Here is a 16,196-nt window from a genome sequence, read left to right as displayed (position 1 = left end):
TCAAATGAAAAACACTAAATTTCATTAAATCTAATCAATTGGCAATTATTTGACATCAAAGAGGGCTTTGTATGACCCACAGTGCAAAATGAGTTCATCATCCCGAGCTAAAGTAACTTTAAAATACCTTAATATTGGCTTTTATCCATCAAAACTAAATGCACTACACAGTTTTTGTTCACCACATGTTGTTTTAATACCCAAATATCTTTGGTTAAAGGCCATCTTGTGTATTTTAGGTAAACTGGAACCCTTTAACTCAACCCATTTTCCTTTATTAACCAAAATATAAAATAATCATAATAAATGTCACCCCATATCAAAACAAATGAGCAGTAAAAATCACTCACAACGCGTGCAGTTCATCTAAATAAAAATCATTTAATTTTCATTAATATTAATATTATTATCATCGTCATCATCATCATCATTCTATCTAGAGAGAGTCCACCATGCCACTTTCAGATCTGGAGTAGTGCTAAGATGCCTGTCTGTCTGAAGGGGGAAGAGGGTGGGGAGGAAAAAACAGGAAGGAGACAGACAAGTTAGGGTCGGGGGCGGGACCTGTACAGGTTCACGCTCCTGTTCATTCTCCATGCTGATGCAAACAAAGAGGGGGGCGCTATAAAGGAGGGCTGGACAGAAAGAGGAGGAGGAGGGACTGAATTGTAGTTTGTCTTCACTGGCCAACATGAAACTGAGCTGTGAGGACAGAGACCAGCTGAGGGGGACAATGGGTGGAGGGGGTGGAGCAGCTTCAAGCTCACTGGTCAGGTCTGCTGGACAGGGAACCAGGACAAGCCAATCACAGACTGATACAGAGGAGGAGGGTTTATGTATACACGTCTGCATCTGTGTTTGTACATGTAGAGGTGTGCTTGCACTGATGTGTGTATCTGTGAGTGTGTAACTGGTCAGAGTTACTTTGATCCATTGTCACTGTACACTTGTCAAAGTCACTGTCACAACCGGGTACAAAGTTGAGGTAACAAACTTCTTTTTCCGCTTCTGTGAAGAGAGACAAAGAACGAGTGAGAGGAGTCGAATCAAATAAAGCAGCAACTCACGGACGTTTCGCTTCCAGGCTTCTTTAAAGCAGAAGACACAGACATCATCAGGGAGTTATCGATGTATAACAAACATAAACACTGGTGTTGTGCTGATAATAAAGCCGTAACACGAGGATTTCATCGTTTGTAAAACCACACTGACAGCACGCTGCAGTTAGCTCATTCGTGACGGGCAGCTGTAGCGCCAATACCTGTCGCCTTCCACTTTCTGTTTATGAGCAACAAGGAAATGAGGCACCTTCACGGAGCTTCACGATTGGCAGCCTTTATGAGGATGCCATTAGCTCACCGCATGCCAAATTAAATCACGATATGCTCATTACTGATAATCAACTTTGACTTTTCACACTTAAATTCATTCTTGCAGACACCTGGATGAAACCTGACAATTAGGAGAATCTGAATTTTTGACTGAAACACTTTGTAAGACAATACCGATTCCTAATTAGTTACATATTTATCTGATTCTGAGGCCTACTACATGCCCTCAGGTCATCCTCCACCCCAAACGAGTTGCTTTAGTCCACCTTTTTCAGACACTGACATCACACAGAGCCAACCTGAGCCTTTCGCTCCTGGGGATTATCCTTGTGCAAACTCCTTGTTACCTCATTACTGAAGATTTTGGCCACGTTTAATGTGTGCATCCACCTTTTTCAGCTAATTTTGGATATGGCGGTAAAAGCACAGTGAGTTTATAAAGGGATTACTATTGCAAAAAAGTAATTAGATTACTGTTACTTTCCTGTAAGCACGTTGCGTTACTAAACTGTGATTTTGTTTGTGTCTCATGACAATGACACGACAACGACAGCGTGCAACGTCCGTGGCAACAACAAACACGTGTGTAGATCAACAATGGATAATATGGAGTGTGGTAAACAGTACAACCATGCAGCGTTTAAAGCTCGGAAGTACTAACAATACTTTGAGTTTGATTCCGTAATAAGTGACAACATTAACATCCGCTGTACACTCTGCGTGGGAAAAAACTTCTTTCTACAGCGAAAAATTAAACTTAAAATCTGAGCACACGTGAAAACTTCATCTGATTATTGTTTGGACTTCTGTGTGTGCTTTCAACTCCTCACGGATGAGCTCTGATGATGCTCTTTAAGCCGTTACCTGTGTTTCATCGCGCTGTAGTGTTGCCACTGGAAACCATGTTGCTGTCAGAATTCGACAAAGACTGCTCCTTCACTACAGGGTCTGCAGGAGCGAGGGGAAAGGGAACCATGTTTAAAAACCAGAATATCTCTGAGAATAATAGATTTCCTTTTGATTTAGAGTCATTAAACCCAAAAACCCTACAGAAGTAGGGGTGCTCCATGGCCTCTGTGGCGGTCAGTCTCTGTTGGTGATCGTATCGTAGCAGCTTGTCCAGCAGGTCCAGAGCTTCGGGGCTCACCAAGTGCTGATTCTCCGTCTGCACAAACTGTTCCCAGCGCTTCCTGCTCTGCCTGCAGGCAAATGACGACAAACATGTTTCCATTTTTGGAGGCATGCTTCTGACTTGGTTCAAATCATAAAGAATAGAAGTTTCTCTGTACATGTGGGAGATTCTTCTTCTACAACAGCACCTTTCACTTATGGAGTGCCTCAAGGGTGCATCCTGGGCCCACTTCTTTTTTCATTGTATATGTTGCCTCTAAGTTTGACCTTTAGAAAACATCATTTTTCTTTCCACTGCTTTGCTAATAACATCCAGGCATATATCCTCATTCAATTGACAAGCAGATGCATGGGAGCATCAGTTCAGCTTTCTTAGCAACATTAAGTTCTGTGTGATGATAAATTTCTTATATCTTAATGAAAGAATGCCCGAGGTTATTTGCTTTGGTAAATTTCACCCCACAATCAACTCTTCTGACACGCCGAGTCATTCGGCTTGTTACTGTCATGCTGCTGTAATTAAAAAAAAACAACAACCTGGGCATGATTTTTGATAAGTTTTTTTTTTTAAATGGATCAACAAATAAGGACTGTCTCTATAATTTACTTTTATCAACTCAGAGTCACTGCCAAAGTAAAACCTTATCTCTTGTAAAATGACCTGGAAAAGGTTATTGATGTTTTCAATCACTTCCCACCTGCACTACTGTAATTCCCTTTGGTATCGAACAGTCATCTTTGGTTGCAGTTAGTCCAGAATGTGGCAGCTTGCCTCTCTACTGGTATTAAAAAGCACAAACATCTCTGAATTGGTTCCCTTTCCGTTTTTGAATTGATTTTAAGATTTTATTGCTTACTTTTAAAGCTTTGAACGTCACATTCACACACCTGTAAGTACTCTGAGGTCACCTACCCAGTTGCTCTTAGCACCAGGTCTATGGAATAATCCATCTCTCCATATCCGTACAGCTCAGATGGTACACACATTTAAATCTTTATTAACAAGACATTTATTCCTCTTGGCATTTGGATCAAGTGTAGCATCCTTATAGACAAATACATTTTATTTGTTTAATGTTTGTGTTGTTTTGCTTTCATTTGATTTCCCTTGTTGTTTTATTTAATTTTATTGTCTTGTATGAGTTGATCGATTGTCTTTCTCTAGATTTTCATGTAATTTTTCTTGAGGCAATATACTTTTAATGTACAGCAATTTGGTCAACTCTGTCATTTTAATGTATAAATAAACTTGACAGCGCTTCTCAAATAAAGAGAATCCAAGAGGCCGAGTGAACTTACTGTCCTAGGAGGTCCTTGAAGCGTGGGTCTAGCTCAATGTGGTATTTACGCAGGTAGCCGAAAAGCTCGTCTGTCCCCAGGACTTTGGCAATTCGCACCAGCTGGAAAAAACAACAGTGGAAGAGCATACATGTCAGAGCAGACTTTTAACACCTTCCAAAACATTAAAAAAATGTAACACACAAGCTTTAAGACAGTGGTTACCTCCATCTTTTAATATATAGTCTATGCTACCAAACTGTGGGAAACTCAGACCAATTACTGCATTTATTATGCCAAATTATGCTTCAGTGACAAACCGTGCCATTTATTGGTTTATAAGTTAGTGCCACATATGAAAACATCAGGACACTATCTCACTACATCGTCTATTAAACAGGTTACATTGTAGGCTCTACAAAGGTTCCCCACAGAAGCCAAGTTAGAATGAGCAACTGCACTGAAACCTTCTGGTAAAATGAGGACCCCTGGTGGTGAAAGGTTTAATTACATTTTACAAAAAGTAATTACAAAAAGTACCTTTAGCTGAGAAAAGGACACCACAAACAGCTGTGTGTTTGTGCCATGAGCCGAGGCAGACCCTCTGAGTTTTTTAACGCAAGTGTGCATGGAATCAGTTTTTAATGTTTACTCTTTTCTCTCATCTCGTATAAAAATTCGTGTGACAGGCACCTGATCGTAGTTGTCTTGTCCGTGGAAGAAGGGCTCTTTCTGAAAGATCATACTGGCCAGCATGCAGCCCAGGCTCCACATGTCTAGACTGTAATCATACATCTGGAACATACAATCATCAAACAGCACTCCAGATGAGGACAAAACAGACATCTCAATTATCTGCATGTGAGAAAACAGTGTGCGCGTTACCTGGTAGTCCACGAGGAGTTCGGGGCCTTTGAAGTATCGCGAGGCCACTCTGACGTTGTACTCCTGGGACGGGTGGTAAAACTCTGCCAAACCCCAATCTATAAGACGTAGCTAAAAAACACACACAGCAGAGACACATCCTGTTAATGCAATTTAAGGGTAAATTGGGTGAAGTCACATCTATATCAGCCTGCTGCCCCCTACTGGACATCTTACAGTCTGTTTTTCTTTTCTTGTAATAAAGATAAACCTGCAGTCTGAATTTCTTTCCACAGAGAACTTATTCTGCCCAGCATAGCCTCCACTGAGCTTCACTGTTCCCTGCAGAAACTCGTCCTTGAAGTGCCCTCCAGCTCACTGAACAAAATGTGGTCTGTTCAAACCAAATACTTCAAATTTTGACTCCCTGCTGCCATTTTTCTGCTCTCGAGCTTTGTGTGTGTAGCTGAGTTTGAGCACTTTGTTGCCAGTTCAGAGAAAAGGCTTTTTGGCTGCAAGTCCACACTCTGCTTGTTCCGAACATCTCCACGTTTCAAGGGGAAGTCGGCTTTTCGTCTGCTGCACGCAGATTTCTGCATTTCAGCTTCACATTGCTGCTCATTTCCTTGTGGCACCGCTGGAAATGCCTGTGTGCCTTTGAGACGTCTTACTGACAGAGGATGACATCCTTTGGATATTTTTGTTATGCTAACTGTTGGCAACATTTTTTGATGAATTTGATTTCTGTCACTTCTGCAGCAACCCATTTTTTTCCCCTTCTGTCATCAGATTTTATTCCCGCGACGCTGCCGTTTCTGGGTAAACTCAAGATCGCAGTTCGACCTACATAAGTTGCAACATTAAAAACCGAATTGTTTTCAATCAGGAAACAGGATCTGCTACTGCTTTCACACAAAGCACAAAAAAAAACATGATGTAAACAAATAAAACATGTAATTTCTTATCTGATATATAGATATTACTGGCTTTAAAATGAAAAATATCAAACTAGTCAATGATTCCTATTGTGAATACATTATTAGAAAGCAGGCTTTCTGGGGCATTAAATGTATTTAACTTCCCGGTGAAGGCTTGTAAATGCCAAATGTGTCAGAGTTAAATATGGCTTTGCTCTGAGCATACAGGAATTTTAATATTTTGATGACTTCATCAGTCTCGCTTTGGAGGAATTTTGGCCTTTTCTTCCGTTCAGTGTTGGTTCAATGCATTTGCAGGTATTTGTTTATGCATGGCTCTCTTAAGGTGCTGACACAGCATTTTAATCAGGTTGAGGTCTGGACTTTGACTGGACCACTGCAGCACCTGGATTCTTTTCTTTTTCAGCAATCCTGCTGTGCTCGAGATCATTATTCTATTCCAATTTGGGCCAAATTGACAAATCGCTTCACATTTTTCCCTCCTACTGTCGCCAAAGTGCATATGCGGTATTTGTCCTGATATGCTTGCTGTCTTTGGTTTTCACCAAATGTGCTGCTGTATGTTGTGACCAAGCATTTTCACTTCGATCTCATCTGTTCACATTCAACTGTACAGACCTAAACCATGCTGCGATGTTCTTGTTTTATAGAGAACATCCTTTGCTACAGTGGCCCTGAGACGTCAAATATACCGCGACTTAAGAAACCACCAGAAAATAGACAAACACTGCGAAAGCACACGAAACACAACAAAAGTTGAATTTAGCACAACAGAAAGTGTTTCTTGGGACACAATAACTTGACGGTGCAGCGGCAGAAGTGACAGAAACAAAAAGACTCAAAGCAGAAGGTTCAACCATGCTGTGAATGAGAAAAGATGCTAACCCTAACCCTTTGAATCACATATTCATATAATACTGTACATACATGTTTGCCATTAGCTGTTTACTGTTAGCATGCCACTTCCGCCACTGTTCTGTAACGTTATTTGGTCCCCAGAGGTTTGTGAGCTTTTACAATTTTTCTATTTGCTGGTGTCTTCTTATGTTGCAGTCTGTTTGACCTCTCAGGGCCACCGTACTCTCTCCTGGTAACACTTCCAAACAAGCCACACCTGATTCAATGTTTGTCTAATTGCGCTGTCATGAACTTTAACCTTTAATATGCTGACTGAGGCCTGTAGACTGAGATGTAGCCTGTGGGTTGCAGGTGCATTCATACACCCGAATGCTCCAGACCAGCACACTGCAAAAAATGTCTGTTTTAATAGAAGCGCTCCTATTTGCTGATGACCACTCAGGTGCATTCTGTTACTTATCCTCATAATTCATATAGAAGCAGTGAGGCGCACTTAGTTTTTCCCACAGGACTCATTTTAAGACTTGACTGTAGCATGCCCACAAAATTTGTCCAGGCAGACTTTAGACTGCTTCTTTCTTTACCATGTACATATTTTTATTACACTTTGCACAATCTCAGTCTTACTTTTTACTCTTCTTTAGTTTAACCACATTTTATCCCTGTTCCATCTATAAAGCTTTCGCACTCTCTCATTTTAAGGCCGTCACTATGCGCCTGTGGCACTTTTACTTTAACTACATTATTTAATTATTGAAAATTGTACTGTTTTTATTATTTATCCTGCTGCTTTTAAACAATTATTTCCCCTGTGGGATCAAAGTATCTATCTTCATGTATTTAAAATAATCTATAACCAGTGTGGCAGCGAGCTGCCTAACCTTAAGTCACTAAAGCTGTGAGCAGTTAAAGCAGACCAGTTTTTGATTTGTTGTGGTGTTTGTGCTGTGCTGATTAGTGGATTTCCTTTCTGTTAGTGTTGCTCACTCCTCACGCTGGAAGTGGAAGAGAGACGAGAGAGACGGAGTGCCTTTCTCGCTCTGGAGAAAGGCACTCGGGAGCAAGCGACTCTCGACAGAAAATAGATCCATAGTCCTTCACATACACGTAGGACTACATGCTGTCAGAAGTAACCGAGAGAGTTGGAAAGGTCTTGTTTTTTTTAAGTAACATCATAACCTATAAAAAGTGACCTGAGGCATCTGCAGACTGATGATCATAAACGCTTTAATTATCTGATTCTAATAGCTAATGAAAATGCACCAACAGTGTGCAGTGAGCCTGACATTTACGTAGATGGAAATTACATCTGTGTTTATTTTAAGGTTCTCATGCCTAATGCACTCGCGCAGGGACGCTGCGTATTTGAAAGCCCACGCTAATGCAATAACAACTGCTTTTCAAAATGGGAAAAAAAAGAAAAAAAAGAGAGAGAGATAACAAAAGATGGGAATGAAAAGCCGTGGTGAAAATAACCAGTGAGGGAGGGTGAGTGTGGGGGTGTGAGGGGAGAACAAAATAAGACTACACAGAGCACTGCCTACCTTTCTCAACTGGTGGTCGATCATCACATTGTGAGGTTTGACATCACGATGCATGATTCCCATACTGTGACAGTAGTCCAGAGCCTGACACACACATACATACACACCAACATAAAAAGGTATTAAAGTGCTTCTTTTTTTGGTAAACAGAACAGATTTTCAAGCTAGCATTTCTAAACTCACTAGTTTTCTTTAGACAGCATTAATTATTTCTATAACAGAAATATTATAGACAATATTATTAGCCCCCTGAAAAACAGACCTTTTCATTAAGCCATAACAAAACACACTGCTGCGAAATGACGTCCTTTAAATTGGTAATACTCAAAGCTTGTAAAATTAGGTTAATCATCAAATTTGTACACAGTTTAAAACTTTAATGACCTAAAGAAAGTTTATATATACTGCAGAGAGACACTGCTTATATTTGGAGGAAAAGCACCGTCCCCACAGCGGAGGTTGGCGAGTCTGGAACCGGGAATCTCGTCGAGGTGGAAGTAATCAAGAAAAGGAAGAAGGATCTGTGAAGATTTTCAAAGAAAACCTCAAGCAGTCAGGAGTGAAACTGGGTCTGGGTCATCGCTTTGTCTTCCTACACAACAGCAACCCAAAACATATGTAGCTCCTGATCAAAAACGACTTCTAGAAGACCAAAGTGACCGTTACTGACTGGCCTGCACAAAGTCCTGACTTGAAATCTGCGGGGTGAACTGAAGCCCAAGGGCCGTGCCAGAATACCATCAGAACTGGTCAGGAGACGAGGGGGCTAACAATACTGACACTGGTAGTTTTTGGTTTTTGTGAAATTATTTTGTTTCTGTAAAGTAGAATAATGTAAGCATCCAAAACAAAACTACGATGTTTGCTAAAGCTGAGATGTCTCACCTTCAGTAGTTCATACATATAGAAACGGATATCGTAATCTGTCAACTTCTGGTACAACTCCTGCAGGGGGAGAAAAATAACACAAATAAGCACTGAGGTTTGCTGCTCTTTCAGCCTTACTGATTGCAGCTATGAGAGACTTGGCACCGAGCAATGAAGGAAAGAGGCGAGGATTGTACCTTGAAGTCTGTGTTATTGATGCATTCAAAGACGAGTGCTGGCGTTCTGGACTATACAGCCACCACAGAGAGCATGAGAAGGGTGTGGAGAGAAATCAGGAGGAAAAACAAACAATTAACACCACAGAGAGAAATATATAAATCAGGAATACGCTTATTTCTGATTCAATCACCTGATAAACCAGTGATTTGGCAGCCCCCACCGTGTGATTTCAACCCAAACAGGACGAACGATACAACCATTTGAATCATCCCTGATACTCAGCCGTGCACTGAAAAAGCTGTGCATACAATGATCATTTTCTAACCCAATGAAGTTCACAGGAACAAACAGACAAAGGACCCCGCAGGGTTCCCACCGCTGCACTGGAACAAGGCCTCCTGGCTTAGTCAGAGCATTTCCACTGCCTAAAAATATCCTTCCTTCCTGGTCGGTTGATGTGTCCCAGCTCAGAAAAATTGTAAAAAGGAGATATCCAGTCTGGTCGTCGCGGAGGATTTCAGATTGAAAACACAGAATATAGAAACAAATAAGTGGTCAAATGATAAAACTCCTGTAACTTCTGTTGACTACAAAACAAAAATTAAAACGCCACAAATTTTAGGTCCGATGGGAAGCTGAGAGCCAAAACAATCACACGGTAATTACAGCAAAACTGGAATTATAAGATTACTTTGTTTCTCGTGCCGACACAGAGTCTATCATTTGCTAAAGACAACGATGTCGTAAGGGGCTTCCTGCAGTATTTGTCATGCGAACAAACAAATGCTCAGGTGAGCACACAATGCCACAATAAACCAGCGATCCAGGTGCTAAAAAGAAAAGTTGCAGTTCCTCAAATGGCCACTTGAGGCAAAAACAAAAGAGAAGCAATGATTTCACACAGCTGGCCGTGTTAAAATATCCAACTTTACAGCAGCAGGCAAACAAGCTTGCTATGACGATGGCCCTTTATGACGACTGCATGGAGGTTATTTAATTATTTTGTTTTATAACTCATAAGTTTTCATTATACTGATGTATAGAATTTAGCATGATAGAGTTCCAGCTGAAGTGTAACTTCCCAGTTTTCAACTGCAATGCCCCTGAAGTAGGATTTCGAGTCAGAGCAGCGCATTTGTGACTCGCTAAATGAGCCGTACGCAGAGCATTGATCAGGCACTATCCGTGAATGTGCTGCAGCACCTTTTTAAGCACAAAAAGAGCACCGTGTTGTATTTCTACTGACGCACAAAGAGCTCGACCTCACTAAGGAGCAAAGCAAATCATGTTTTCCTTGATTTTCCAACTTCACTACTGGAATACAGTTTGAGAGTAAAGTCACTCCCAGCTCAACCATCCGTCTTCAGAGGCAAATGAAACGCCACAACAGCCTCGCTTTAGATCATTTTCGTCACCAAACTGAACGTCTTCACCTCGTCAGTGGTGCTAGTGCACTTATGAGGAGAAGCAAATCATCCTTTACATGCATTTCTGTGCGATGCAACCAGAAAACCTACAGTTGCATATTTCTAACCACAGCAGCTAGCATTTGCTTCCTTCTGGCTCAACACCGCCCAAAAGAAAACAAAACAAAACAAGAGGGAACTGGCTGTAATAATAAAAACAGTGTGAATACCTATGGAGCTGAAACATACTACAAAATCTTTTTGTACCATTAGTTTCACACTTCTCCACTCACCGACAGTCAGCAAATGCAATTCACCAAGAAGTGCAGCAATTTTCCAAACATACAATGGGAAGAACAACATGGCTGCCTTGGAAGTATTCAAGGTAAACACTGCAGCCTCTAAACTGACACCAACTTGTAGCTTAAAAAAAATGGTTCCAGTCAACCCGGTTTACTCATTTTAATCTGGGGGAAAGTAACAGTGAGAATGGCGCATCCCTTATTTGGCTGACATTAAATCAAAGACCTAATATAAATGTAATTATTCACAATGCTGTGAGCTTGGGACAGTTTGTTTTCTTGAGAGAATGACGGGGAAACAAAGAAGGCAGAAAGACGGAGCTTTAATCTAGTAGCTGCATCTCTGGCTGACATTGTGGCTGCTCATACTCTAGCCCTAGTTTTACATCTCGATTCATTTTGACACTTCATAAAAACATAAACATGCTATTAGCAAGCTTACCACTGGGTCTTTCACTGTGTCCACCAGACGGATGATATTGGTCCCTCCTCGCAAGTTCTCCAGGATTTTGATCTCTCGCTTGATCTTCTTCTTCTTGACAGGCTAAAACAAGCATGAAAAACAAAACAGCCAGATTTAATAAAAAGATTTAACAGAGCAGTCTCAGAATAAATGAAAAACAGCAGAGGAAAAGATATAAAATCTGAAAGGTTTGCTGCCCTGCTGCTTCTTCTCACTCCCGCCTCATATCTGCTGACTCTGCTTGCACTGTCGCTGCTGCTGCATTCTTCAGCATCTCTTAGCTTCACTCAGTCTGAGGTTTCCATTTAAGTGACTGTCAGCTAATCCTCATCTGTCACAGGCATCACTCAATTTTTTTTAGCGGTTAGACCTCTTGCACTTAGTCATATAGTTGTTTAGTGACCATGTTAAATAGTGACTACTAACTGTGACAAGACAAAAACGAATCAAACGCAGGGTCTACAGCTAAAAATCTAGATATTTATGCTGTGATCCGAGCAGAAAAAGAAGACTCTACTGGCTGTTTTTAAGAAGGGCTCAAATGACTTGGATATGTGAATGTTGTGTACTCAATTAGCTTAATCCACCAGTAGTGAGGCAGCAGTAATAGAGCCAGTCAATCCAAGCCGGTTGTAGTGTTCGCACCACCTACATCTTACAAATGGAGCTTTGTGTCAGCACCTAATTTAAGGAGTTTGGTTATTTCCCATATTTGCCTTTATTATTAGTTATATTTATTACTGATGTGATGCAAATGTTTGGCAGTTCTCTGCAGCACAGTAACCACATGTCATCATCCTGCTGGAACCAACTTCGTTAATCTTCATCTGGGATTTTCCAAAAGCAGCAGGGGGCTTTGCTCGCTGGCTTAACTGCAGGGCTGCAATTAGCTCCAGATCAGCAGTGATTGAGTGACCCAGAGCTGCCATCACTGGCCCGCTAGCTGTTTAGGCGATCGGGCAGAGCGGTCCAAGTTTGTTTGTTTTTTTCCATCTGGCAAAATGTTTGTCAGGAAAAAACTTTGGACTCTGATGTTGGAGTTTTTTTTAATCACTAATTCAACAAACATGTAATCTAAACTTGACAAATGCAGGAAAACTGGAAAGCTAAGGTGCATCTATTTTCAGCTTACACGGTCTCAGCGCATTAGCAGGGTTTAAGACAAAAAATAATCCTTTCACGCTGCCAGAATTTTAAGAATTATGTCTTTGGGTTCATTTAAGCAGCTGGGATGAGAGTCAGCAACACCACGACTGGGGCCAGGTTTCTCTACTGCAAAATGATGGGGGAAGAGTTCCCCCTCAAGTGTGGTAGATGCCTTCCTTTGGTGGTTTTCAGGGCACGCACAACTGACCTAAAACTCGCTGGAGAAACTAGACATCTCATCTGGTCTGGGAGCACCTCAAGATCTTCCAGGAGGAGATGGAAAACGTACTCAGGCAAAGGGATGTTTGGAATAACCTGCCTAGCCTAGCAAAAGACTAATTATTCAGGAAATACTCAAGACTAAAAAAAGCTATGTCTTCATTATTCATTAATTTAACAATTATTTATGCGGTCATACATCATCAGCTGGTCAAATTCTGCTTTGAGGTTTTCTTAAAATTCACATTAATTGAAGTCTCCACGGCCAAAAACTGCAGTTCCTTAAATGGCCACTTGAGGCCTGTTCCAGAAGTAAATCGATCCCCAAAGGCTTCCAGGTTAAATTACCAAACTTTACAGCAAAAATAAGGATGTTTGCTTTGTGCTACAGGAGACTGTTTTGTTCTCAAGAGCTAAAATCCATTTTCATAACAACTATATAGGGGTGAAATGCACCTCAATGCAAAGAGCTGTAGGAGCATTTTAATGGAATGTTCTGATATGGATTTAAATGTGCTATAACAAGTTTATCCCTGAGTTTTGTTGAAATTGTAGTATTTAAGTACTAAAAGCTACTTTTAGCTACTCCCATATTCACAAGGGCTCACTACAGCAGGTAGATCCACATATCTGACTTAATGCAATGCCCGAGAGATTTTTATTTCCTGTTGGGATTGAACTCAGGATCTTTAGCATAGGCGAATGCATACACAATTACACAGAATTCTCCCACCTTTTATATACAGTCTGTGTATTTATCTAATAGCTTTTCACAACTGGTGGTATGGTAAGTATAAGGCTCTGTAACAGTGTTTGCAGATATATTTGGCAATAAAATATTATTAAATAATAGTTATTCTTTAAAATGTAATAAAAATGCCCATGATGGCAGTGCTGTCCCAATCAATCTGCTCACCTTCAGGATTTTGACCACCACCTTCTCATTGTTGGTGATGTTGATAGCCTCGAACACTTCGCTGTACTTCCCTCTGCCCAGCTTTCGAACCAGCTGGTAGTCCTCCTGGTTGCTATAGGGACAGCCAGAAAAACAGGAATATGAGGAGAGAGGAATTTTTTTCCAGATACATACAATTAAGCCAGTCTATAAGCTGATTCTAAATGTTCTACCCGCTGACTTCTGGTTCTGATACCAAGCCAAAATGTTATTCAAGTCAGGCTGGATAGGTGAAAGAGATGGAGGTAAGGAGGAGGAAAGTGTCAGACAGTGAAGAACAGCAGGCTTGAAGGTCGGGAGACATGGTGTCATCACACCCTCACAGCTAAATGTATAATAATAGACGCCCATCTGCCATATTTCCCCTCCACAGAAATCCCTTATCATACGATTATCATGCACGCTGCAGTAATCAGAAATGTCCTCACTTCCAGTTGGGTACGTGGGCCTCGTAGTCCCAGTACTCGCGGGTCTTCAGCGTGTTGACGTCTGCGTACACACGGGCTTTGCTACCGGCCACCGGACCCGGCATGGCGAGACCCGTGGCTCGGGTGCCGTGGGGCGCCTGTCACGGAGATCTGCTGGGATGTGGATGGCAGACTAAAATGGGGGGTGGGGTGGCGGGGTTGTATGAATGGGGATAACGTGTGTGGGTGTAAAGCGGAGCTGGCCAGCCAGCTATCGTGCAGAGATAAGCAACCAGAGTCAGAAAAGTGGAGGCAGGTATGATGAGAAAACCAGGGATGTCCGCCGGGAAAACCCGCAGTCACTGCCCGCCGAGCAGCACTCCTTGGTGGGGTTAACAGAAGCAGCAGAGACGGGGAGGGGGTGGTGGATCTTGGAGTGATTAGCAGCTGAGGTTACACACGGGGACGGGGAAGCATCGGGGCACTGAGGTAGAGAAGAACCGGACCCCTGAAAGGCCACAGAGGGGGCTGGAAAGGAAGTCGGTGGTCTAAAAATTACGGGTCTAAACTCCGAGGCTAACGTTGCTCTTTGCGGGCCCCAAATCCGAGGAGAAACAGGCGGCCTTCCTGCGCTGGTCCGGGAATGAGGGGTGCCCACCGTGGGCCGGTGTTCGCTATCAACCGAAAACCGATGTGATGGATCGACAGCGGGGATCGATCTCGGGGAGAGGAGGGGGTGGAGTAGCGGAGAGATCGATGATGTTAGCTAACGGTAGCCTGCGATGCTACTTGAGCGCGAGGATGTCGCACCGACGGGGAGCGCTCGGCGCCGTGCACCACCATCGGCGGAGACAGCGTCATGTGCGATCGGCTGTGCGGGGTAAGCAGCGTCTCGGAGGCCCGGTGCCACACGCTCACGGAGACCCCACGATTCAAGGGGATTCTTCTGCACCTGCGGACCTCCCCTAGTCGAGAGCGCAGGGAAGGGAAGCGGATTGCGATTGAAGAGGCGCAAGAGAGCCGCCCGGATGTGAAAGCCGCTGGCTGCCGGGGTGAAAATGAGGAACGAGACCTTCCAGTGGATAGCCGGGCCACAGCGCCCCCTGGTGAAAAGGATGTGACGGATTTCTCAATTATTTAAAAACGGAGTGCAAAAGTAAGTAAAACAAAAACAAAAACAAAGCTGGCTCCGGTATGTAACAGGTGTCGTCTCGTCTGTTTGCAAGCAAGGTGCAAAAACTACCTCTCTAAGGCAGAACTCGTTAGATTTTAGTTGCTCCTGTCACTTTCCTAAAACTAGATATGCTCTCGAGCGCACTTGGAAAAATTGTTGCGCTTTGCTTTCACCCAGCAAAGCGCAACCTTGCTCAATTAGAATGTTCTCCAAAATGTGAAAACATTCTAGAGGAAAACCTTTAGGAAGCTTTTCCTGGAGGTTCCCTTAAGTTTGTTTGTTTGTTTGTTTGTTTGTTTTTGTTTTTTTTAAATAACCTTTAGGGAAACATCTGGGAACATTCTTGAAGGTCCCCTGGAGGTTCTACAAAAGCAACCTTCAGTTTTCAGATTGCCACCCTTGCTGTTCACTCTGTTTTAACGAAATTTGTCTCATATGAATTGGAGTTGTCTCAAGTATGAAATACAATTCATTGTTTCTATTTTACCTTTTGAGTTCAACTCTGGCCTTAAATTTGAACTTGGTAGCATGGATTTTCTTAAAGAATATACATATCTCACTATAGTATTTTGTAATAGTTCTACAATAATATTCTCAATTTTTTGTTAATTAATGAGTAATAATAACAACAACCCTGCTATGCTTTCTGTGTTTCTTTCATGTAAGAAAGAAACATATTAGAATATGATTGAAAAAAAAAAAAATCAGCTATTTCAAACGTAATATTAAATAGTATTTTACATCTGAAGCCGAAAACGTCTGGTAAATTTCATATATTTTCATGGATGAATTCAATATTCATGAGACATATCAAGGCTTCTTTTGTTTTAATTTTAATTATTATTGATTGACAATCAGAAATTCAGTATTAATCAAAAAAAGGATTCCTGATAGAGAAATGTTCCAATTCTAAAGTGTGGTCACTTAGTACTTGGTTGGGGTTCCTTTACCATGAATTATTGCATCAGTGCAGTGTGGCATGGAGGCAATCTCTGCTGAGGTGTTACAGGTTACTTTGATATGAGCCTTCAGCTCATCTGTGTTTTTGGGTTGGGTGTTTCTCATTTTCTTCTGGACAATACTTCACGGAGTTTCTGTGGAGTTCAGGTGATGGTAAACTGGCTGGTCAATCA

The 16,196-nt window shown here is 41.9% G+C and overlaps 1 protein-coding gene across 1 annotated transcript; it reads right to left on the bottom strand.

Moving 5' to 3' along the window:
* Positions 1 to 361: 361 nt before the first annotated feature.
* Positions 362 to 14,953, bottom strand: csnk2a2b (casein kinase 2, alpha prime polypeptide b). Its single transcript, XM_005935038.3, has 12 exons — positions 13,911 to 14,953; positions 13,444 to 13,555; positions 11,142 to 11,243; positions 9,009 to 9,059; positions 8,830 to 8,889; positions 7,945 to 8,028; positions 4,626 to 4,736; positions 4,434 to 4,535; positions 3,762 to 3,862; positions 2,382 to 2,530; positions 2,196 to 2,279; positions 362 to 1,008 (listed from the first exon to the last, which is right to left on the bottom strand). Exons 1-11 carry the CDS (start codon positions 14,012 to 14,014, stop codon positions 2,203 to 2,205), a joined length of 1,053 nt encoding a protein of 350 aa, XP_005935100.1. The 5' UTR covers positions 14,015 to 14,953; the 3' UTR covers positions 362 to 1,008; positions 2,196 to 2,202.
* Between the last annotated feature and the right edge of the window lie 1,243 nt (positions 14,954 to 16,196).

Source organism: Haplochromis burtoni, unplaced genomic scaffold (genome assembly GCF_018398535.1).
Source record: "Haplochromis burtoni strain Fernald_Lab_line unplaced genomic scaffold, NCSU_Asbu1 Contig_188, whole genome shotgun sequence".
Lineage (NCBI taxonomy): Eukaryota > Metazoa > Chordata > Actinopteri > Cichliformes > Cichlidae > Haplochromis > Haplochromis burtoni.
Note: the sequence above shows the minus strand (reverse complement) of the source record. Positions and strands in the feature narration are given on the sequence as shown.